Here is a 25,224-nt window from a genome sequence, read left to right as displayed (position 1 = left end):
AATATGACTAGCTACGGAGCTTACGGGGGCCAAGTGGCTGGTGGAAATTTTGATGTATTTGTGGGGTTCGTTGTTTCAAAGACTAAGTTTATCTTTGCGTTGTAACACACACAAAAAATTACATATTGATGCCAAAAATAGTCCTCACGGAATAGTGAAAATCAAGTAACACTTCAGCCTTATAATCTTTATTAAATAAAAAACCTCTTTTGAGGTAGGCAATATCTTTGAATTAAAACCCGTGTTAGGCAGACAATTTTTTTTTCAAATAATTTTTATTGCGAAGAAATATTGTTTAAAAATTAACAAAAAAGTTATATTCAGACTTATTTGATGACTTACTCGTTCCGTTAGTCATCAAAAAAAAAAACAAATAAACAAATCTAAAATCTGATTCCGGCCGTCGAAATCCACCTTCACATATCACGCCATAAATTAAGATATATGAATGTCTGTCCTAACGCCACAGTGCGGTTTTCGAGGTACTTTCTTTCACGTATATCCAAGCTGTGGAATGAGCTTCCTGGTGCAATGTTTCCAGGACGATACGACAAAAAAGCGCGTACACCATTCGAAAGTGATTCTCATGTTGCAGTAGAATATGGGCGGTGTCACTTAACATCAGGTGACCCGTACGTTCGTTTGTCCTCCTCTTAAATAACAAAACACGTATAAAAATATATTTTTCTAATTTTTAACTGTCCCATAGTGAGCATACAACACTCGTTTACGATTTAGCTACTACGATTGTAGAGCCTTCAACGCATTCAAACCGTCCTACGTTAATGTCTACGGCGTAGTACATCTACTACGTGGTACGTTTTAGAGTAATTTAGTCTATGTATGCAAAAGACAACTGTCTTGTGAAGGGTTTACTCACCAGAATCGCTTGTGAAGGTATGAAATCTAAAGTATTTAGTTAGTTATTCCAATGACGCCTTTATCATTGTAACATTAAAGCATTGTTTAATTTGAATGTAGAAAAAAGGGGTCTAAAAACTCTATTTAGCTCTTCCTATGTGTGCGTCTTGCCTTAACGAAAAATGGTATACATACTTATACTTTATCTGTAAGTTATTTTCGTTACTTCATTTATTTCCTATCTTTTTATAGTAACTGTTACATGTTGAGTATTTCCTTTGAATAACGCAAGTGTTACTCATTTCAATAAAATAATATTCAAAGGATTAAAACCCGTGTAATTGTAGTTTAGAGTAGTTTAACATTAGGTTTTGTGTGTAACAGTTACGGTTTTATTATTATTTAATTTAAACCGACGTATCGTGATCTTTTAAAAGAACGTTTTAACAGCGGTTGACAGGAGTCGGGATAGTATTTGCCATAGTTGTCATTGTGAAATTTAACGCCGATTGCCTCGGAGATGGTATTTCCTTGGCAAAATTTACTCTTCTTCTTTGCTGTGTGTAGTTTTTGGACGGGCTAAAATTATCTTATACCCGGAATCCAATAATCTCGAAATTGAAAACCAAAACGCAGATGCATCACGTTACTTTGAGACAGCTTTTTGAGTGAAATGGCGCGGCATTGTACCCACCTTGCCGACATCCTGTTCAAAGTAGTCTCCCACTGGATGGAGATGTCTTTTGGGATGACACCTTATATTGCGACCCGCCCTAAAAATAATAATTATAACAAGGATTTATTTATTTATTTATTTATTTAATAGGAAACCCACGTTGTATACAATGTATTACCTTATGGTATATTTACACATTAATTACTTATATTATTTAACATCGTATACCCCATTTACGGGCTAACTCGACATGCAATTAATTACTTAATTAAATTACAAGTACTTAAAAACATTATTAACATATGACAATTTCCTCGTTTACTTACTATGTAAATTACTTTATAAATTTGTTACCTACACAAAAATTAAAAAAAATTATAACTCTAAACAAAAATAAATTTTATATAAACTAAATTTAAAATACAGCCACTATTATTAAATACGAAAAAACTAATGATATTATATAATTAAATGATTTTTAATTTTGCGCTTGAAAATCACTGCATCGATTTTCCAAAATATGTCCAATTCTGCTATTTTAAATATATTGTTATAGGACATTACAATTCTGTTAATAGGAGCGGTCCTACCTAGGTTACTCTTTGTAATCATTGGCATAAAAGTAATTTTATTTTTAATATGTGACCGTGCATTTTGTCTTGGAACTGCGATTATAACGCGTTGGTACAGGGATGGAACCTTGTTATATTAAGTGACGTTAGCAGGCTTCAGACGTCAGTATGCAAACGGTACTCTTGATTGGTGGTTTCTGAAGTGTCTACCCGGAGCTGACATCACTATGGCGTCACAAACAAAGGCTATAATTTAGCATTATATTTTTTTAAATTGATTCCTTTAGAATTCTTTTGATGTCATTTCTAATATACTAGATACTAGTACCGCTTCGGAAACAAATGGCGCTTTGAGACAGAAGAAGCGGCGCAAGAAACTCTCCCAGCATTCTTTTTTTTTTTTCAATAATAATATACAATATTGTACTGTCATTTATATCGCTATAAAATAATCACAATCTAGTCCCAAGCCGTCCGATCATTTAGATATTCAGCTGTGGAGTAGTAGAATTTACGGCAGAGCCATTTTTTAATAAAACATTTAAATTTATTTATAGATTATGCCTGAGCAGTGGCTGGGACTTTATTATAAGAGTGTATACATTTACCCTTAAAGCTATTATTATTTGCCTTATGTATATATATAAAATAGTATATCAAATTAGACCTGAGAATGGCGCGGCGGCAAGAATGGGGCTTATTTTTTTATAAACATTCGTTACAATCAAAGTTATAGTTTAAATAGCCCGAGGGCCGTCGCTCCATTCCCAATCTATGGTATCAATCAGAAAGTAATTTCCTAAAGGTTGGTTTCCAAAATTTTCTAAATAAATAATACACATAAACGTCTTTTAACAATTCTTTTGAATTTCGTAACACATTTGTTTTGAACATTTTCAGGATTCATGTTGTAATAAATATACCCACACTACCTTACTTAATTAATTAAATATTAGGAATGTTCAATCCACCCAGAATATACTTTCTCAAAGAAGACATCCGTACAAAATTGTAACAAGCGCTATTGATACTATTTTTTTTTATGATAATAAGGGACAAGACGCAGGACGTTCAGCTGATGATAATTGATACGCCCTGCCCATTACAATGCAGTGCCGCTCAGGATTCTCGAAAAATACAAAAATTCTGAGCGGCACTACAATTGCGCTCGTCACCTTGAGACATAAGACTTAAAGTCTCATTCGCCCAGTAATTTTACTAGCTACGGCCCCCTTCAGACCGAAACACATTGTTTACACATTACTGCTTCACGGCATAAATAGGCGCTGTTGTGGTACCCATAATCTATCCGGTATCCTGTGCAAAGGAACCTCCCACTGGTAATAACAAAAGATCCCAGTTTTATTCGGCAGTAGATGACTGACACTAAAAAAAAAAGAACTAAATTGTTTCGAAAACTATATGTAATACGATTTCTCTTCATAAGATCCACAGTTAAAATATATTTTGATATTGTTCATGTCCGTCATTCTAATTCGCAGTTGATGTATGCGTGAAACTTTTATAAAACATAGTTTTCTTGTAATCACACGAGCCGTTTAGAATCAATAAATTTGTGCAGAGATTGGAAAGCACGTAGGTATAGACAAACGGCTAGACAGCGTCAGTCCGGGAGACGCGAGCCGGGTCGACGAACCCAGATCCGAGTACATCCGGATGCAACGGGTAATTTATTTACCATTCAAATGTATTTGCCGGTGCAAACGTGTCTACGCGAATTGTGCAGTCAAATTTGAAATAAAACCTCTTTATAGGTCATTAACTTATGTATTCACATTTTTTTTAAGTCAACAATAAATGCACTGGCTTGTATATGTAAGTTTACTAATGGGTGGTTCGAAATTTATATTTTTTTTTTCATATTGCTATAGCTCTTTATTGAACTTGTTATAAAAGTTGACGAACTCCATATTAGTTTCAAATTGTTAAATATTGTTTAATGTTGCGCTAAAATTTCCTTTTTTTTTATGAAAATAAGGGACAAGACGAGCAGGACGTTCAGCTGATGGTAATTGATACGCCCTCCCCATTACAATGCAGTACCGCTCAGGATTCTTGAAACTCCAAAAATTCCTGAAAGATCAAAAAATTCTAAGCGGCACTGCAACTGCGCTCGTCACCTTGAGACAAGATGTTTAGTCTCATTTGCCCAGTAATTTCACTAGCTACGGCGCCCTTCAGACCGAAACACAGTAATGCTTACACATTACTGCTTCACGGCAGATATAGGCGCCGTTGTGGTACCCATAATCTAGCCGGCTTCCTGTGCAAAGGAGCCTCCTACTGGTATACTATTCTTGCGTTCGTTGATCTCAGGTCTGAGGCATTCGTTTTTGTTTTAAATAGCCTGTGGGCGATCGCTCAGTTCCCAATCTGTGTTACGAAAGTCATTTATGGTATAGTAACCTTTACCATTTAATCGTCTCAATTCTTTTGAATTTGTAGGTAACACATTTTTTTAACATTTCTGGTGGTAACATCATTATTATCACAGTTTCTAGAAAATTTATTCATGTGCCTACATAACATTATCAAGAATATATTGAGAGAAAAAAGTTAAAATGTTTATTTATTTAAATTTTTCCCGTAATGATTCTGTAGGGCCTAGGTTTTAGTATAGCCAAAGAGAACAAAGAAAAGGGTGTCTTAAAATTTATGCAAGATTTAAATTTGCCAATATTAGCGCATTAAAGTATTGGGAACGAAACCATTTTACAGTCTGCTTAGCATATGTAAAAATGATGCGTCATAAGATAGAACTGCGTGTTTTCATTATTGCAAAATAGACAGACTTTTATTCGAAAATTTAGCACATTATATGACCAGAATAGTGATTTAGCAATATATCCATTAAATATCTACGTCTCTATGCTTACAAAGTACAATGGGACTATAAATCTTAAGATGCAAGGAGAAAATAGATAGTTAAAGTGATCATTGAACGTCGACAAGTAGATGTCCAAGACAAAGCGGTTTTCAGCGATGAAGCATATTTTCACCTTTTTTTTTTATGGAATAGGAGGACAAACGAGCGTACGGGTCACCTGGTGTTAAGTGATCACAGCCGCCCACACTCTCCTGCAACACCAGAGGAATCACAAGAGCGTTGCCGGCCTTTAAGGAAGGTGTACGCGCTTTTCTTGAAGGTACCCATGTCGTATCGTCCCGGAAACACCGCACAAGGAAGCTCATTCCACAGCTTCGTGGTACGAGGAAGAAAGCTCCTTGAAAACCGCACTGTGGAGGACCGCCACACATCCAGATGGTGGGGATGATATAACACCTTGATGATAATGTGATGTTAATCGTCAAAATTCGTTTTCAAGTTAAACTTCTGTTGGCTTGTCAGAGTGAATTATTACGACGCGCGCGCACTACGTCACTTAAACTCGACACCCTGACGTTAGAATTCGATAAAAATGGTAGTGGACCAACCAATTCAAATATTTTTATGCAAAATACGATATGACATCACTTATTGAAAGTCAATAACTACCACCCATTCCAAAATGAATGCCTCAGACCTGAGAAGAATGGTCGCAACAAAATCAGCGGGCTTTTTTTTCATCGAAACAATATGTTTACAAAGTAATATACATTGTACAATTAAACTTATTATTTAATAGCCTGAGGGCGGTCACTCCATTCCCAATCTGTGGTATCTATAATTAAGAAAGACATTTATGTTATAGTATCCTTTACCACACAAACGTTTTTTAACAATTCTTTTGAATAACGTAATACGTTTGTTTTGAACAGTTTCTTGAATCTTGTTGTAAAATCATGTACATCGCCCCACACAAGACTTACTAACTCGACTTAGCCGAGTAGTAGGCATTATCATACTTTATATAAAATTAAGTATATTATGCGGTAAAAAAATATTAACATTGGTTGTATTTAGTACCTTCTTAATTATAATATTGTTGTTTCTACAAACTAAAATAGCACGAGGAATAACTCTTTTTAAGGGTTTTTGTTTTGCTACGCCAAAGAAGTATAACTTCTTCTTATTACACACACCCACACACACTTTTCTTAATTCAGTAGATTCGAAATGGGAATGGTCATTTAGAGTCAAAGGTCAGGAAGCCCATGACAACGGCTTCAATGAAGGAGTGAATTCATAGATGCGTCAACCAGTGGGAGACTCCTTAGCACAAGATGCCGGCTACATTATGGGTACCACAACGGCGCCTATTTATTCCGTGAAGCAGTAATGTGTAAGCATTATTGTGTTTCGGTCTGAAGGGCGCCGTAGCTATTAAAATTACTGGTCAAATGAGACTTAACATCGTATATCTCTAGGTGACGAGCGCAATAGTAGTACCGCTCAGAATTTTTGAGGTTCTCAACAAATTATTATTGACTAGAAACTTTGAAATATGTGTTTACTGTGGTTTCGTTCTGAAGGGCGCCGTAGCTAGTGAATTACTGGGCAAATGAGACTTAATATCTTTTGTCTCAAGGTGACGAGCGCAATTGTAGTGCCGCTTGGAATTTTTGGGTTTTTCAAGAATCCTGAGCGGTACTGCATTGTAATAGGCAGGGCGTATCAATTACCATCAGCTGTCCCGCTCGTCTCCTCCCCTTGATAGTAATGTCATAAAAAAAACAAAATTCAGACAAGTTTGTTTGTGCCACCACTGTGGATTTGCTCACTCTGATATTTTGTTAATTTTGGGACATCCTGTATAAATATAAACTATTCTTTACAAAATTGTCATAATTCTACAATAATGTTTCTTACTTACCTCAATAATGATTTTATACGAAATAATATTACTTTATAAATATAGACGACCTGTATAGCCGAGTGGTTAGCGATCCTACCTACTAAGCTAGAGGTCCCGGGTTCGAATCCTGGTAGGTGCAAGCATTTATATGATTAATATGAATGTATGTTTCCGAGTCATGGATGTTTAAATGTATTTGTGTATGTTTATATGAATTTATCTTATCTTATATCTTTAAACGAGCAATTCTTATATATATATATATAATCTGAATCTCGAAAATGGCTCCAACAAATTTCATAAAATTGAGTATACAGGGGATTTCGGGAGCGATAAATCGATCTAGCTAGTTTCAATTAAAAAAAATGTAGTTTTATCCGTGTTTTAATGAAAAACAGCTACAATAACTTTAGAATACAAAGGTAAATTTCGACACTATATACAAGACTATAGTAGCTCAGATGGGATGATTGGGTGATCCGGAAAGCAGAAGACCCGGTTCGAATCCAGATGTCCTATTAGTTTTTTTTTTAAATTCAAGTTTGTACATTCTTAAAAATCCGAGCAAGGCTCGGTCGTCCGGATATTGTATGTTTGAGTAAGTATATTGTATTAAATATATCGTTGTCTTGTAACCCATAACACAGGCTATATATGCTTAACTTTGGGCAAGATAAATTGTGTAAAAAGTGTGTCAATATTATTAATTACTTGTTCGTATTTGACTAATAGTGTGTCGTCGTCGTAGTCGTAACCTTTGGGTCTTATTATCTATCTATATATGTAATCTCTATCTATATCTATCTTTTATTCAAGAGACCAGACGCAATCCAATAAGTTGGTCGTCAAACGTCCCGACAGAAAGTTCAGCGATAACGCTCGGCCACAGAATCACATTAATTTAACGTGGCGCAGAACAATAGAAATATCCCTCGTTTTACGATCGTTTCAAAGTAACCCGGGACCCCCAGCCCACATCCCGGTGACAATTCACGGATGTAAACACGGGAGTCTAGACAGCGCGCACTAACGCAATATATCACAGACGTCTGTAGTCTGTGCAAGCGTGCCCCGGCCGCGGGAGTACCAATTATACAGAGCTCCGTCTATATATTCCTATTCTATATCTTGTGTGCTCGGAACATTATGAACAAACAAATGCATACTTAGACGCATAGAAGTGTGAACTTCATATATCATGTTATCTATATCTATATATATATAAATGAATTGCTGTTCGTTAGTCTCGCTAAAACTCGAGAACGGCAGGACCGAATTGGCTAATTTTGGTCTTGAATTATTTGTGGAAGTCCAGAGAAAGTTTAAAAGGTGAATAAATATGAAAATGTTCGGAATTAAATAAAAAAAACTATTTTCTTTTTCCTTTGATGTGTCCCCCGTACTTCAGAAATAAAATTGAAACAATAGTTTAAAATGAATAACTAAGTAATTAGGAGGCTTTCTCAGGAGGTTAATTTTAGCTACCTATAGTTGGTAGATTAACTACAGTTGTTAACTATGATGTCAATACAACGTTTGCTGGGTCAGCTAGTTTACAAATAAAATTTGAAAACAAAATTGTGTATTAATCCCAGAAGTGAGCTTTATCACTTTAAAAACATAACAAATTGTTTAGATTTGCAAGAGCGACATCCAAATCAATTTCCTAATTTGGGGTTTGAGCAAGTTATCAACTGTAAAGTAGATCCTGTAGATGAAGCCACAACCTGAGAGTTGAACACAGCACACAAGATTTTACGACGATACGACACTCTAACAGTTAGCTCAGTTGGAAGGGCACTCGCACGGAACGCGAGAGGTCGTGGGTTCCAATCCCGCATTGTTCATAAAATTTTGTTTTCAAATTTTATTTGTGTATTAATCCCAGAAGTGAGGGTTATCACTCTAATAACATAACATATTGTTTTTATAATAATTAGCATTCAATTTGTTAGAAAACATTCAGACCCATAAAGCAAATTAAGAAAAAAAAACAACCCTCTTATTTTGAGATTTAAATAATTAGGACACTCGGGAAATCTCTGTCAGCTTACTAATCCTTACAGGTTGTGGTTATATGATAGCTACATTTACGTAGATATATTTTAATCAGTAACACATAATAAAATCCGCCTTTTTATTTAGAACCGGACACTGCTACAATCCGAGTGCTATTTGGAAAGTGCCTCATCTTAAAGATAACATGAAACAAACAGAGCGACATATAATTGGCATGCATTGTTTGGCATTATTAACATTGCATGCACTTACACCACCCACGCATTAACAATTCCTTACATTTCTTACCATAAATGAAAGGAATCCAATATAAGCAATTCAATTTCAAATAGTTTTACTCTTAGCTCTTAAAGTCACTTTAAAAACTACCACCCATTCAAAATAGTAGGCTTTTTCTTATTTTTTTCAATTTAGTTACAGTATATGTAGTATCGAACTATAATTTTTTTAATTAAATAGCCCGAGGTCGTTCGCTACATTCTCAATATGTGGTATCATCAATAATATAATTTATGTTATACTTAGTAAAGTTTACCACATAAATGTTATTTAATAGTTTCTTTTGATATTGGTACCACATTTGTTTTGTACATTTTCTGTGATCATATTGTAGAAGCATATACATCGCCTAACAAAAGACTTACTAACTCGACCCAACCGAGTAGTAGGCATAAAAAGTTTATGTTTGTTCCTCGTGTTAACATTACGATTGTCGCAGTTTCATTATCAAGAATACATTGAGATACAACAGTCAAAATGATTGATTTCTTTAAATTTATCTCTAAATAATTTTAATTATATTGAATTAAAAGGACCTAGGTTATAAATAGCGCGAATAGCTCTTTTCTGCAGAACAAAGATGGTATTAATATCGGCCCCATTATAATATACTATAGGACATAATACTGTGAAAATAACTAAAGTAAACTAGTCGTGCCGTATCTATATCAGTTAATTGCCTAATTTTCTTAACAGTAAAATCATAATAATCGTATTCTTTATAAAGTTTTTAAGTAACTTAATTTAAAATGACGCGGGCGGTTCCTTTGTTGTCTGAAACCGATAAAAATGTCGTTTTCATTTCCTCTGCGGGTTATCTACTTTGCAAACGTAGTCTGGCCCATCATTAGACAGCCGCGGGGCATGATCGAAATTGCAAACTTCTTTTACACATTCTTTAAGCGTCGTCTAGACCTTAGACGGGGTGGCGCTAAGACCCTTCGTGTTCAACCTTTCATTTTAACAGGTTATATTGCTGTCTATATACAGCCATTATTTGTCTCGTTTCAATTTGAACTAAAGGAGACATTTCAAGTTACTCAGTTGTTTTCTAATTGTTTAACATCAAATTGCATGTTCTTATGCAGTTCGTACGCATATATTATTTATAGCACTTGTTTTCACAAAAAGTTTGGGAAGATTATGTCATATTGAATATAATTCTTATTGATACAAAGCTTTTAAACAACTTGTTATTTTCATGGTTTACATAGACAGTTTTGCGATGCAATTGTAAAGCAATTATGACCGCATAGTAACAAAGAGATATTGTGTTTATAATAATAATAATAAATTTATTTATTTCAGGCAGCATTGCCCATATATTGTTAATATTAACTTATTCTAGGATTAGTATTATTACAAGGATTTATTTTTAAACTTAAGAATAATATGCCCATTTTCTATTAATAAAATTATGTACATTATTTAAGACTCTTATTATACTATTTTGATTTTTATAAATTCTATCCCTAATTGAAAAAATCTTTTTCCTCAGAATAGCATAAAAATCATTATCTTCCTAAATAGTGGATTAAGTGGCCAATGAAAGTTTCATTCACACCTTGAAATAAGTGTCGATTAAAACAACGAATTCTATACCTTTTTTTTTATAGAAAAGGAGGACAAACGAGCGTACGGGTCACCTGGTGTTAAGTGATCACAACCACCCACATTCTCTTGCAACACCAGAGGAATCATAGGAGCGTTGCCGGCCTTTCAGGGTACCTATGAACACGTCGCCAAAACAATTTTTTTATTTCCTTGCCTTAAATAGAAGATGAATCCAGAACAATCGATGACTAGAATGCTCTTGATCTCTCTCGTAGTCTTCCAATTGAGAAGATTTGAGAAGCAAGTTCTCAAAGAACTTTCTTCCATGGGTACCCTCAAAAAAGCGCGTATACCTCTAAAATGCCGGAAACTCTCCTCTTGTGTTGCATGAGAATGTGTACGGCGGTGATCACTTAACATAAGGTTACTCGTAAGTTCGTTATTTCTCCTCTTCCATCCTAAAAGCAACGTTTTTTTCATGGCTAGGCTGAGAAATAAGATCTTGTACGAATCGCGACAATGTAAATGTGTATTTGGTTGTTGTTTATTTTGTATTTGCAACGAACTCAAGTTGATAATGGAATCTGATTAGTAATAATTCTATAATACATAGATATAGAGTAATAAAACCCTGACACCATGCTGATGCTGCTATTTTCAACAGGAAAAGAACTCGTTCTTGAACTACAACGTGTCGTGCATCCTGACGCTCCCCCCCTATCAGCGGCAAGGCTACGGGAGGCTGTTGATTGATTTCAGTGAGTATAGATCTTTGATATACAGATTTTATTTATTCTTCCCTTAGATAATTTATACGTCTAGATAGAGCCTCTCTAGAGACAACCGATGAAAACAGACCAGGTTTATTAATTAAGTGTGCGTGACAACCTGCGACTTACAATCTCGCGATCTGTATGTCATGATGTGTAAGTGCGCGTGCATTGCTCAAAATAGAGGTTAACTGTCAACCTAATTTTTTCGATGTTTTCACAGCTGTCACAGTCTATCTAGATCGTATAAATGATCTAAGTATCTTACATTTGGTATGTGTCAAAGTTTTGCCTAATTATCTTTCACCGAAAGAGTCCTTAAACAAACCGAAAATATACACCCACTGACAGTAACACGCGGTTCTCCCTCAATTGGGATATACCAAAGGCAAGCTTTGCGGAATGCAAGATATAATTTCCTGGAACTTTTGACTTACAACTCTCGTTGTAAAGTTGCCTTATAGTTATTTATGCAACTGTTGTGTAATAAGAGATATATTATTCTCATGTGATACTATTATCACATTCGCAAACGCACATTCGTGTTTTAATAAATAATTATCAACAGTTGCATACAAGACTATCTACACCCATAGTATGAATCCTCTATAAAATATTCTGAAACAGTTAGCTTACTGCTAACATTAAAAAAGCCAGTTTTAATAACCATTACATCATTCAAACGAGTGTTGTAATGTTGTACTGAATTTCATTACAACACTCGTTTGGATGATGTAATGGTTATTAGGACATTGGATGTTATAATATTGGCAATAAGCTAACTGTTTTAGAATCCTTAATAGGGGATTTAAAGCATGGGTGTAGTAAAGTGACTTTCAGCACTGTATATGTACGTATGTATCTATGTGTGATTAATGGAGGAGTCTTTTGCATAAAAGGTTTTTAAACATTAAACGTTTGGCAAGTCAACAGCTACTGAAGTCCTCCTCGTGTAGAGGCATCAATGAAGATGTGTTTATAATATTTTAAATAACAATGTATTGAATGATTAAAAACATTTCACTAATCACACTGGTGGAGTATTTAAATAAAACGAGTAGGTAGGCATTTGCGACGTTATTGCGAAGAAACACAATTCACACACGAAGACTGCCGAATTTTTTTTTCGGGTCTAAGACTGAGATCTATAAAACGTACTTAGACCTTTCTCAGACTTTACTTACGTAAAACTTTCCAGAGTATGATAAAGCGCGAACTTGACTTTTGCATTGGGCTGTCTTAGCTTAATAATTTTAATAATTTTTTCTATAATTTCAGCTGTCAAATGACAATAAAAACGAAATGAAAGATTAAGCTAAATTTACATTCAGCTAAGTTTTATGTGAGTAAACTCTGAGCAAAGTCTAAGCACGCTCTATAGATGGAGCCCAGAGGTGCGGAGAATGTACAAAGTACTATCTTCGCCCCTCAATACTGGAAACTCAAGCGCTGGCAACTATTTCGGTCAACGGATCAGCCTAGCTATCCAACGCGGAAATGCTGCCAGTATTCTTGCTACACTTCCCCGTAATTATAGTTTTACATTAATGTATTAATCATAGTATTGTAAATAAAGTTATAATATTTGTTTTGTTTGAATAAATACACTATATAAATAAAAGAGTTAATAACCCGGAAGTAGATATGCACGTATTGGTTTCGCGGGGGCGCGCGGCGCACCTGAGCGGTCAACACCGCGAAGGGTTTGTTTTGGGCGGGGGAGACGCGGCCCGGGCGTTCACCCCGATCGATGCGCTGCAGTATGGATCGGTCTACTGTCTAGACGAGCCTCCGCGGCCTCAGCCGATTCTTGATGCGAGGAATTTTGATGGCTGACTTCGATGTACGCGGCCCGGACTGTGCCACGGAATACCTGGACGCTAGTAACGGCCGTTCCCAATATTCAGTCTCAGGTTGTGCCCTACTTGAGATAAAAATAGTAACTATTGACTTTTCTGTCCTAATAAATTTTTCGACGGTAACTCACTTATCCGTACACGCTGTTTGTCAATGGTAGGACGTATAGCTTACCAGCAATAGAAGTTTGTATGTAAAATTCCAATTCACGCGTCCCAATATAAGGCGATAGGATTGACTTATGGGGTATATTGGGACAGCTTCAGATTATTGACAGCTAATTACTGACAGAATAAGGTAGTAATTTATCTCTATATATCTACAGAGATAGTATATTGGGAACGGTCGTAAGACATAGTTTTAACGCCTGTCATAGTCACTTATATTTACTTAGATACTATGTGGTAATCATAATTGTAATGAAAAATCTCTCTGTTAATATCTTTGTACCTAATAGTTGTTTTAATTTATTAATTTATCTCACTATGTTCACGACGAGGCACATCGTAACCGACATTCACATTTTGGTTGACAGTAAGTATTTGAGAGCAAGAGTAAAAACTAGGAAAAATATTAATTATCTATGCTTGTTATTTGCTTAAGAAATAGTAGAGATTCCCAACTAACTATGAGGATAGTATAGACTAAATTTTTTTATGCAGAAGAAACAAGTCGATCAATGACCTAACACAATATGTGTCACAATAGTTATAGACATATTTTTATTGAATAACCGCTTAAAGAAGAAAAAATTACTTATTGATACAAACCGTTGGACCTGCTGCTGATTTATAAAGATACTAGATAACTCGACAGTCATTTTTCTGTTTATAATAAAAAAATCTCTTCCGCGTGGAATTTCGTAATATGTGTTCTTATCTAACGTCTGCTCGACGAATAGAATATTCCTACCAAATTTCAAGTCTTTTTACGCCTTATAATTCCAGAGATATCGAATGAGTCAATTCATTGATGTTCACTAATATATATATTTTAAACATTATACAGTAAATTTTTCGTTAAATAGTAGTTATATACCTATAAGACTGCCACATAAATTGGAATTGAAATCACAGATCGAAAACAAATTTTGTTTGCTATTTATTAGTTGTACGATGACATAAATTTGAAAGTCCTCAAAACGAAACAAGTTTCATTTCTTCTGGAAACTTATCTCTCTTTTTTTGTGCCAGGTTACCTGCTTACAAAAGAAGAAGGCAAAGTGGGTTCACCAGAAACGCCGCTGTCGGATCTGGGTCTGATTTCGTACAGATCGTACTGGAAGGAGGCGATTCTCAAGCGGTTGTGCTCGGCGCCCGGACCAACGCTGTGCATCCGGGATTTGAGCAAGGACTTGGCTATTGCGTCATCGGATATCGTGTCCACGTTGCAGGAGAGAGGGCTAATGAAGTATTGGAAGGGGAAGCATATAGTCTTGAAGAAACAGGTTTGTGTGGTGCTAGTAGTATATTTTTTTCTGGGTTCCAATTTTGTTCCCATTACTTTTTTAAGAGTTTTTAGTAGGAATGGCCATGACCTATAGCTCTCCTTTGGATAAAATATCGAGTGGTGTTCGAAAAATACAGACTCGCTTATAATTGATTGAGTTTCCTTTAAATCAGACCAAACGATTTAAATCAGATTTTCGGGTGGTATGGAGCTTTTAATGTGCGGCTTTTAATTTATAATTAATTAATTTTAATAAAGCGAATGTATATTTCTCTCTTCCTTAAAATCGATTGACTTGTTCTCATTTTAACTTATTTATTACGATGTTAATTATTTCGCGTAATTTACATAGTGTGGCATACACTTGGCCATCATGTCAGCTAGAGAGGCCCACTAAAATCGAGTTATAGTTTCACGCGTTTTAAATACTACTACGCTCTTTGTCATTGACATAATCGTACAAACCTCAGACTTATAATATATATACCTGACAGGTCGATAATGCGTGAAAAATTTTGGTTTGTCAATGTGTAGAACGGGGTTGGTAATTTAAACGCTCTTCAAATAGAAATATCTGTATTTTACACTTTTCACTAATAACTATTATATTAACTTAATACAATTTGGGCAGCATTACCCCTTACAATTAACAATGTGTAATGTTCTCTCGAACTGAGCGCTCTGGCTTATATAGGGCACGACCGTTACAGTGACACTACTAAGTGTTAGTTGGCACTACTGTAGCGCCAACTAACTTACACGAATCAAGTTAGTCAAAGATTTGAATATTATAGTTATTTGTAAAATTATAGTTATAATTATATAAAACTGTAATAACACAGTATGTAGTTAAAAAAATGATATAATTAATTGGGATGTCTAATCTAATCAATCATATATCGTGAACTTAAAATGTCAAATAATTAAAATCACATAAAATCAAATTACACTTAAGTTAAAGCAATTCAATTCCAGGCTGCATTATCATTTAAATAATCTTGGATATTGTAATAGCATTTATTTACACCTATGCTTTAAATCAACAGTTGTTACAAGACTTATCTACACCCATATAAATCCTCTATTAAAGATTCAAATGCTTATTGCCAATATTAAAAAAGCCAGTCCTAGCAACCATTCCATCATCCAAACGAGTGTTGTAATGAAATCCAGTACAACATTACAACACTCGTTCGGATGATATAATGGTTTCTAGGACTGGCTTTTTTAATGTCAGCAGTAATGTTTCAGAATCTTATATAGAGGATTCATATGGGTGTAGATAAAGTCTTGTATGTTGATAATTAGGTGAATGTAGTATTTTAATACCCCTTATTACACAACAGTTGGATAAATAACTGTTGCTGCTTAATTAATTTTTTGTGAAGGCTATGAGTTTGTTTATTGACTTCATTAAACGCGCTGCGTGTGTAGGAGGTGCTGGAGGAGGCCACTCGTCGCGCGGGTCGCGTGCGCTCCGTGGACGCGTCGTGCCTGCGCTGGTGGGGCGGGCCGGCGCCCCGCTGACGTCACTCGCGCCGCGCCCCCCCCCGGCCCGCGAGCGGCGCGGCGCGCTCGCTGCTGTAACTGATGACTGCGGCGTGAGTACACTGAGCGGCAACTGGACTGGCTCCGTCTGATGCCGGCTAGATTATGGCTACCACAGCGGCCGTTTTCTGCCGTGAAGCAGTCATATAATAATAAATTTATTTATTTCAGGCAGCATCGCCCATATATTGTTAGTATTAACTTATTCTACGATACAAGGATTTATTTTTAGATTTAAGTATAATATTCCATTTTCTGTTAATAAAATTATGTATATTATTTAAGACTCTTAATATACTATTTTCATTTTTATTAATGAAAATCCCTAATTGAAAAAATCTTTTTCCTCGGAATAGCATAAAAATCATCTACTCTGTATAAGGCAAACATATGAGATGCACTACAAAAACGTGGCAATCCCAAGAACATCCTAAAAGCATTATTATATTGAACTCTAAAAATGTTCATAGTTATACGTGTATGCTTCACCAACAAGTTACTTGTATAAAAGGACTGACAGTAGGTGGTGAACAGTACCTTTTTGACATTCCTACTGCACTTCTGAAAACTTCTTATTATCATGCTCGCCCTAACTGACAAATTTCTTCTCTCTCTCTCTCTATATCATCATCATCACTCTGAGTGCTGGTAACAAAATGGCCTAAATATTTTAATTAATTTACATTTACTAACTCTTTTCCATTAAGATATACTGAGAGGACGCAGTCAGGACCTAACCCCGACCGAAACACTAAAACATTACTTTGTTTTTCATTATAAAGTAAACCATGTTTACTTGCATATTTTTGACAGATGCCCACCATCACTCTGAGTCCTCTGTTTGAGGGACTCAGGAGAACCATGTCATCTGCATATATATGCACTAGTTGCCCAACAGACGTTGTCCTGTACACACGTCTTAAATTTGAAAAATTGGTCCAGCCGTTAGGAGGAGTTTACTAACATACACATGAGCAGGAGAATTATATTATATGGATAGAATGGAGAATCTAAACCAATCTCAAATTCACTGAAACAAACAAAAAAATCATCAAAATTGGTCCAGCCGTTTAGAATGTAATTTAATTGTGAATCTAAACCATTCTCGAATCCACCTGAAGACACACACCAATCTCAAATTCACTGGAACACACAAAAATATCATCAAAATCAGTCCAGCCGTTTAGGAGGTAGTTCAATTGTGAATCTAAACCATCCTCGAATCCCCTTGAACTCACACAAAAAATTCATCAAAATCAGTCCAGCCGTCTAGGAGGAGTTCAGTGACATACACACGCACACAAGAAATATATATACAAAGATATATAATCATTATTGTGTTTCGGCACAGTAGACATATGTATCAGTACAAAAAGCTAAGCCTTGTTGATAAAATACTTACCTACACGTGCATACACTCTATTGAAGCAATAGGGTTGTCAGGTTATTTTTCTAACCAACTTTAAAAAAGGAGGAGGTTCTCTAGACAGTAATTTTAGAAGTTCCTTAGTTGGGGCGTTAAAAGCGTAAGATTTTGATGTATAGCGTGTGTACAATGGCTATACAGTGTCTAATACAATATTACAGTCTACATGATGACTGTTATGTAATATTGTTAATAAAAATTTAATTGAATGATTTTCTTGGAACAAAATTTTTTGGATATTTTTTTTTTAATTTTCGTTGAAATATTGACTAGAAACTTTGAAATATGTGTTTACTGTGGTTTCGTTCTGAAGGGCGCCGTAGCTAGTAAATTACTGGGCAAATGAGACTTAATATCTTTTGTCTCTAGGTGACGAGCGCAATTGTAGTGCCGCTTGGAATTTTTGGGTTTTTCAAGAATCCTAAGCGGTACTGCATTGTAATGGGCAGGGCGTATCAATTACCATCACCTAAACGTCCTGCTCGTGTCGGCCCTTATTATCATAAAAAATCTAATTTGTATACGATCAAACATAATTGCATGACATAATTTTGAAATGATGTGTACTAACTTGTTAGTATAATAAATAAATCTCTTATGTTTTATACGTGATTTCAGTGTATGAACTTCAGCAAACAGTGGCAAGAAATGTGTCGTTTAATCGACCAATGGACTGTTCTTATTTGAACACTATGTGAATTATATGTGTTAAATTTAAACTGTGAAGTGTCTGTACTGTGTTCGGAATAAGATTTAACCTCAGACGATTGATGGTTTATGACGTCAATCCCAGTACTGTGAACTCGTGTTTCTAGAATGTTCGAGTGACTGCTTCGTAGCAGGTATATGTTTTATGTAGGTACCTACTAGTAGGTATATTGTCATTGTAATGATGTTATATTAATTGAACTGTCTTATTGTGTTTGTAAATAATTTTACACAATCATATATATATTACTATTTAAAATCTGTATACCTATATGCTATGTTCATTTAATACTTCGCTTTAATAATAATAAATTTAAAATATTGAAATTGGACGTAAATTGATTTTGATGCATATAGAATAAATATAAAAGTAAGGTATTATAAATATCTGTTATACCGATTATTGTCGGCGGAATGTAAATACAATTTGTATGAATATTCATTCGAATAAATGTGTATTATTATGTAACATAAGTGATATTATAATTAATTTTTTTTTTTTTTTATGGAATAGGAGGTCAAACGAGCGTACGGGTCACCTGGTGTTAAGTGATCACCGCCGCCCACAATCTCTTGCAACACCAGAGGAATCACAGGAGCGTTGCCGGCCTTTAAGGAAGAGGGAAAAAAACATTAAAAAAATTTCAGGGAGAGGTATTTATTTGAAGTTATTTTACTTCTTTTGGCGTATTAGGAAAAAAATATTTTAATATATAGGTACAAGTTAAACAATTACTTATTTTTTTTTAATTTAATAATATAATTTATTAACGATGCGGGACTCGAATCCGCGACTAACGCTCCTCCACTGAGCCGAGTTCGAGTGACGTAACGTTCATAAATCTTGATATGTCTTGTTCAACTCTTAAAACTTTTCAAGTCGTTCATTAAAAAAAATAACAAAGTTTGATTTGATTTGAAAGAGCGACATCTCAAGTTAATTTACTAGCAATTATAGGGGTTGAGCAGGTCATCAACTGTAAAGTAGATCCTGTAGATGGAGCCACACCCTGAGAGTTGTTAAAGTATTTATTAATTAATTTTTCTGCTTACGACTTGTAATTCAAAATGTATTAAGTATATGAATAGGTGGTTAAAAATGATTTTGGATTTCAATTGTAGTTGTAGGTAAACTGTTTTCAGGTTATTTATAAGAAAGAATGCTTTATATGAAAAAAAAAATACATCCAAACTTATCCACATAGAAGTCATACCCCAATAAATACTTATTAACGATTATGCACCTGTTTGTGCATTATTTCTACTAATATTATAAATGTGAATGTAAGTTACTGAACCGATTTTGATGAAATTTGGTACAGCGGTAGACTAAACCTTGGGACCTAGGCTACATTACATTCCGGAAAAATCAATGGTTTCCGCAGGATTTGTGAAAAACTGAAATGAAAAACTTCCTCAAAATAAGATTCATATAAAATGTTGGGAACGGGAGCGAAAACGGGAACCGGTACTGGAATAGAAAATGAGATAATCTTCAATTCCAAAATTGCTTATTATTTTTACAAACCCTTTATGTACGCGGACGAAGTCGCAGGTATCAACTAGTTATCTATAAGTGAATATGAAGAAAATTAAAATGTTGTACCTAATAGTTTATTACATTATTGTATTTGGTTGAATTATTGAATATGAAAATTTTATTGAACATTGAATTAATATAAATATTTATTTGTTGCATTATTGTGTTGTAAATGTTTGTACAAATTAAAGTTCGTTTGTTAAATATAACCCATTTCTCAAGTATTTGCTGATTGTTTTGAATGTTTACTCAACACTGTATAGGAGCATGTAGTAGCAATTGCTAGACACCTACCCATAAATTATGCTATTGCAAAATACCATAATACTTCTTTAAAGTATAAGTAGTAAATATCCGGACGACCGAGCCTTGCTCGTATTTGTAAGAATGTACAAAACTTGAACTAAAGAAAAACTAATAGAACATCTGGATTCGGACCGGGGTCTTCTGCTTTCCGGATCACCCAATGTCCCATCTCATCTGAGCTATTACAGTCTTGTATATAGTGGCGAAATTTACCTTTGTATTCTAATGTTATGGTAGCTGTTTCTCATTAAAGCATGGATAAAACTACGTTTTTTTTAAAGTGAACCCTAGCTAGATCGATTTATCGCCCCCGAAATCCCGTGTATACTAAATTTTATGAAAATCATTGGAGCCGTTTCCGAGATTCAGATTATATATATATATATATATACAAGAATTGCTCGTTTAAAGATATAAGATAATAATAACGGAAATCATATATTTTAATTTACCAGTGGGAGGCTCCTTTGCACAGGATTCCTGGGCAAACGAGCGCAATTTTAGTGCCGCTCAGGATTTTTGGGTTTTTTGGAATCCTTAGCGGCACTTCTATGTAATGCTGTGCTATGGCAGGCCGTATCAATTACCATCAGCTGAACGCCTTGGTCTTTTCGTCCCATATCTCATAAAATCAATACATAAGAAAGTATATTTACAATCTATATTAATATTAAAAAGAGGTTGTAGGGGTTAGTTAGCAATAGAAACCCACATTATTTCAGAGTGTAACAGGCTATTTATAAGCCTGAAAAATGAAATAACCATTTCGTGGTAGGCGCATTTGAAAAATAAGTCGGGGACAAAACCCTCGAAAAAAAACGCTTCTTACGAATGCTGCCTTAACGGCACTGACCTCTACTATATACCACTGGACTGGCGTCTGTCAAAGTGCTTTTGTGCCTGTTTGATATTCGCCATTTGGGCGCTATTGGCAATGTAGCGAGAGTCTGCAGTACTAAAACTAGTGATGAAAACCTCAGCTAAACAAATATCGATAGGAAAACTATTTATAAAAATATGTGTACCTTATAACGTTGATTCCTGAAGTATAAATAACACGGAAAACGACCTAAATTAATTCAAAATGCAAAAATACTACAGAGTATTGTACGTTTCTCGCGCAGCCATTTGTATTATACGTCAAAATTAGTTCTCTGGACGCTCGAGAGTGGCGCTTCAAATAGGCACAAAAAATTTGCTTTTAAACTTAAGGAACAACCTGTCCAGTGGTATTTATACAGGTCAGGGCTTAATGGTGAGAGATATAATATGTTTTTGTTCTGTCGCCGTTGTCTTTGCTTGTTCATTAGTTGAGTTAATTTTCGACGTAGAGGTCTCTGTTGCCTATGGGAGCAATAAAATAAACATAAGCTTACTCGGCTTGTTAGCATTGTGATTGGCCGCCATGACAGCCGTTAATTCAATAGCGTCAGGCGGCTAATCGTGCAAACTAAAGAGTTAGAATATACTCTCGTATAGATGACTCGACAGCCCGTTAATGCGAGACCAATCATATTTGGCAATGTGTACATAAGTGGGAGGCTCCTTTGCACAGGAAGCCGGCTAGGTTATGGGTACCACAACGGCGCCTATTTCTGCCGTGAAGCAGTAATGTGTAACATTACTGTGTTTCAGTCTGAAGTGCGCCGTAGCTTGTGAAATTACCGGGCAAATGAGACTTAACATCTCATGCCTCAAAGTGACGAGCGCAATTGTAGTGTCGCTTAGAATTTTTTGGTTTTTCAGGAATCCTGAGCGTCACTGCATTGTAATGGGCAGGGCGTTTCAATTACTATGAGCTAAACGTCCTGCTCGTCTCGTCTCTAATTATCACAAAAAAAGCTAATGCCAAGCGTGGCTGACTGTTTACCACTTGTCAATCAAAATGGGTTACAGATACGTCCTTCTCTCTCGCACGCTTCGTTTGTCTATACGCTAGTGTATTGTAAGTCTGTGGCTCAAACGTCCTAACCGCTAGTGAGGTTTTAGTAAAATTTGTTCAATAATTATTATAGAATTAAATAGAAATGCAAAATTTGTATATTAATCATTATTAATGTTTTAAATTGTAAATTAGAATAGTAAATGATATGTTAATTACGACTTTTACATTCAATATGGTTTAATTGATAATGTTTATAATAATTTTAGTATTTAATTAATGATTAAATATTTATCTACATAAATTGTTTTATTTCTTAACATATCCTATGTTTCTTCGTCAAATGTGGCGAATTTAATAATAATAATATTTTTTTTTATTTACGAATAACTTCCACCAAATTTTTTACAATTACAATAGATATGAACAATTAACATTAAATAAAGAAAAGAAAAAATAACAATACAAATGTTAAAAAACAATAAACATGTAAGGATTATTTAATAACTAAAAAACGAGGCAGCAGCGCGATTCGCAAAAAGGAAAGTTCTCAGCAAACGTTAGGACGTATTTTCCTAACACTGATATTATGAACTTCCTAATTTTTTTTTCCGTGCAAGCTATTTTGGCAGATTACATTAGTGTGAAAAAATAATTATAATATTTAATAATTTCACGTAGGTTAAAGTGTCCATAACTATCATTAAAGATTTCGAAAAATAAACTTGCACACAGCAGATTATATTACAAAAGTGTGTCGTTTGGTGCATTTGATCTGACTAGAGATACTTTCTCAGTTATTTTTTGCTCTATTCATAATATAAGCATAATAAGCATAAAACAATAACAAAAGCGGCAAACAATGATTCTGAACAAATGAAGTTAATAAAATCCTACTAATATTATAAATGTGAAAGTTTGTATGTCTGGATGTATGTTTGAACTTCTTTAACGCAAAATCTACCGAATAGATTTTGATGAAACTTTACAATAATATAGCTAACACACCAGAATAACATATAGGCTATAATTTATAAAACTATAGTGTGAATTATACAAAATATAAAAGAAGTGCAATTGTTACTAATGAATACAACTAGCGCCATCTCTTATCAACTAGCAAGCACAAGATCAATACAATTTATATGGCAAAACAACGTTTGCCGGGTCAGCTAGTATATAAATAAGTTACAATTATATCCAAATTCTGTGGAGCAAACAGATAGCCGTACTGTCTGGTCTTCCAACTTTATTAGCTCTCCGTAAAGAAATGTAGACTTTCAATCAATCATCAAGAACAATATATTATGTTTTTAAAGTGATAACCCTCACTTCTAGGATTAATACACAAATAAAATTTGAAAAACAAAATTTTATGAACCATGCGGGTCTCGAACCCACGACCTCCGGCGTTCCGTGCCGGTGCTCTAACCAACTGAGCTAACCGTTCGAGTATTAATCCTAGTAGTGAGGGTTATCACTTTAAAAACATAACATATTGTTTAGATTTACAAGAGCGACATCTCAAGTCAATTTCCTAATATGCAAATATTGGGGTTGAGCAGGTTATCAATTGTAAAGTAGATCCTGTAGATGTAGCCACAACCTGAGAGTTGAACAAAGCATACAGAATTTTATAACGAGGCGGCACTCGAACGGTTAGCTCAGTTGGTTAGAGCACCGGCACGGAACGCCGGAGGTCGTGGGTTCGAGTCATGCATCTTTCATAAAATTTTGTTTTTCAAATTTTATTTGTGTATCAATCATCAAGCCCAACAGGATCCCGCTAAGACGGGCGGCATAACACTGTGGAGTCAAAGGCAACAAAGTAGATGACTCACCGGCTTAGAAAGGTGCAGAAAGATCTAAAGGAAGTGATCCGTTGTGTGAGGAGCCAAGCTGTGCCTGGAAAGAGCAAACCTCACTGGAAGAAATATTTTTTTTTAATGAAAATAAGGGAATTGATACGCCCTGCCCATTGCAATGTAGTGCTACTCGGGATTCTTGAAAATCACAAAAATTTTGATCGGCACCACAATTGCGCAATCTCTTTGAGACATAAGATGTTAAGTCTCGTTTGCCCAGTAATTTTACTAGCTACGGTGCCCTTCAGACCGAAACACAAAAATGCTAACACATTACTGCTTCACGGCAGAAATAGGCGCCGTTGTGGTATCCATAATCTAGCTGGCATCCTGTACAAAAGAGCCTCCCACTGGTATATATGTATGTAGACCATAAGTCCACACGCGTATGGAAAATCGGCGTGAAGTAGCGGCCTAACGCCGTTATGTTTCACACAGGTCAGTGTAGAGGACCGGAACCCATCATCTTTGCTCCTCCACGAAAGAGTGACAGCGGCTCTCAAAGAGATTTCACCCCAGGAGCCAAAACTTCCATCGTTTGGGCTTTCAAAGCCCGTGACATTTAAATAAATACATTTAAATTAATAAAATACGAAATATTACTGATTATATGTGATCCCAGCGTCTTTTATTTCTTGTAGTTATTATTTTTGCAAAGTTTTACTACGCAACCTGGCATTTTAGTTTCAATTATTAATAACGTTTAACAGAATATATGGCACTTCAACGTCTCACATTGTTCTAGAATAGCTCGAGTACGCCCGTTTGGGCGTAGTAATAGTTGTCGCGCTTTTCAACTACGCCTACGGTATCTAGTTAGAGCGCAGCGGAGACCAATCCTTAATCTAAGCCTATTTTTATAATTTTATAGTTCTTCTTGAAGTTTATGCGAAAATCGAAATCCGCAAAAGAAAGATATTATATTATTGTCATAGAGATAATGAAACAATATAAACAAATTTATAATAATGAATAAGGTTCAATAAAACGTGGCTGGGTCGTTGTCAGAGTTGAAGACACGGCCCCGCAAGGTCGGAGCGCGACCTCCAGCGAAGCCCTAAGGTTGAAGGGACACTCGCGGACAATACTCTCTAATTCAGTATGAACGATGCCATCAAGCCATTTGTCAACTTGAGACAATCATTAAGTAACCAT

At 35.2% G+C, this 25,224-nt stretch overlaps 1 protein-coding gene and 1 long non-coding RNA gene across 2 annotated transcripts in view; both read left to right on the top strand.

Moving 5' to 3' along the window:
• LOC126967952 (histone acetyltransferase KAT7) overlaps positions 1-18,713 on the top strand; it is a 39,374-nt gene extending 20,661 nt beyond the window's left edge. The window contains exons 9-12 of the mRNA XM_050812667.1: positions 11,383-11,476; positions 14,539-14,792; positions 16,229-16,395; positions 18,387-18,713. Of these exons, the coding sequence (XP_050668624.1) occupies positions 11,383-11,476; positions 14,539-14,792; positions 16,229-16,321 (441 nt within the window). The 3' untranslated portion in view covers positions 16,322-16,395; positions 18,387-18,713. The remainder of the gene's footprint in view (positions 1-11,382; positions 11,477-14,538; positions 14,793-16,228; positions 16,396-18,386) is intronic.
• A 2,103-nt stretch (positions 18,714-20,816) lies between these two features.
• LOC126968044 (uncharacterized) lies at positions 20,817-22,508 on the top strand. Its single transcript, XR_007730122.1, has 2 exons — positions 20,817-21,846; positions 21,882-22,508. It is a non-coding gene; the product is annotated as an uncharacterized LOC126968044 (long non-coding RNA).
• The last annotated feature ends 2,716 nt before the right edge of the window (positions 22,509-25,224 follow it).

The sequence above is a fragment of the Leptidea sinapis genome, chromosome 14, assembly GCF_905404315.1.
Source record: "Leptidea sinapis chromosome 14, ilLepSina1.1, whole genome shotgun sequence".
Taxonomy (NCBI): Eukaryota; Metazoa; Arthropoda; class Insecta; order Lepidoptera; family Pieridae; genus Leptidea; species Leptidea sinapis.
The sequence above is the reverse complement of the archived record's forward strand: the minus strand, read 5'-3'. Positions and strand labels throughout refer to the sequence as shown.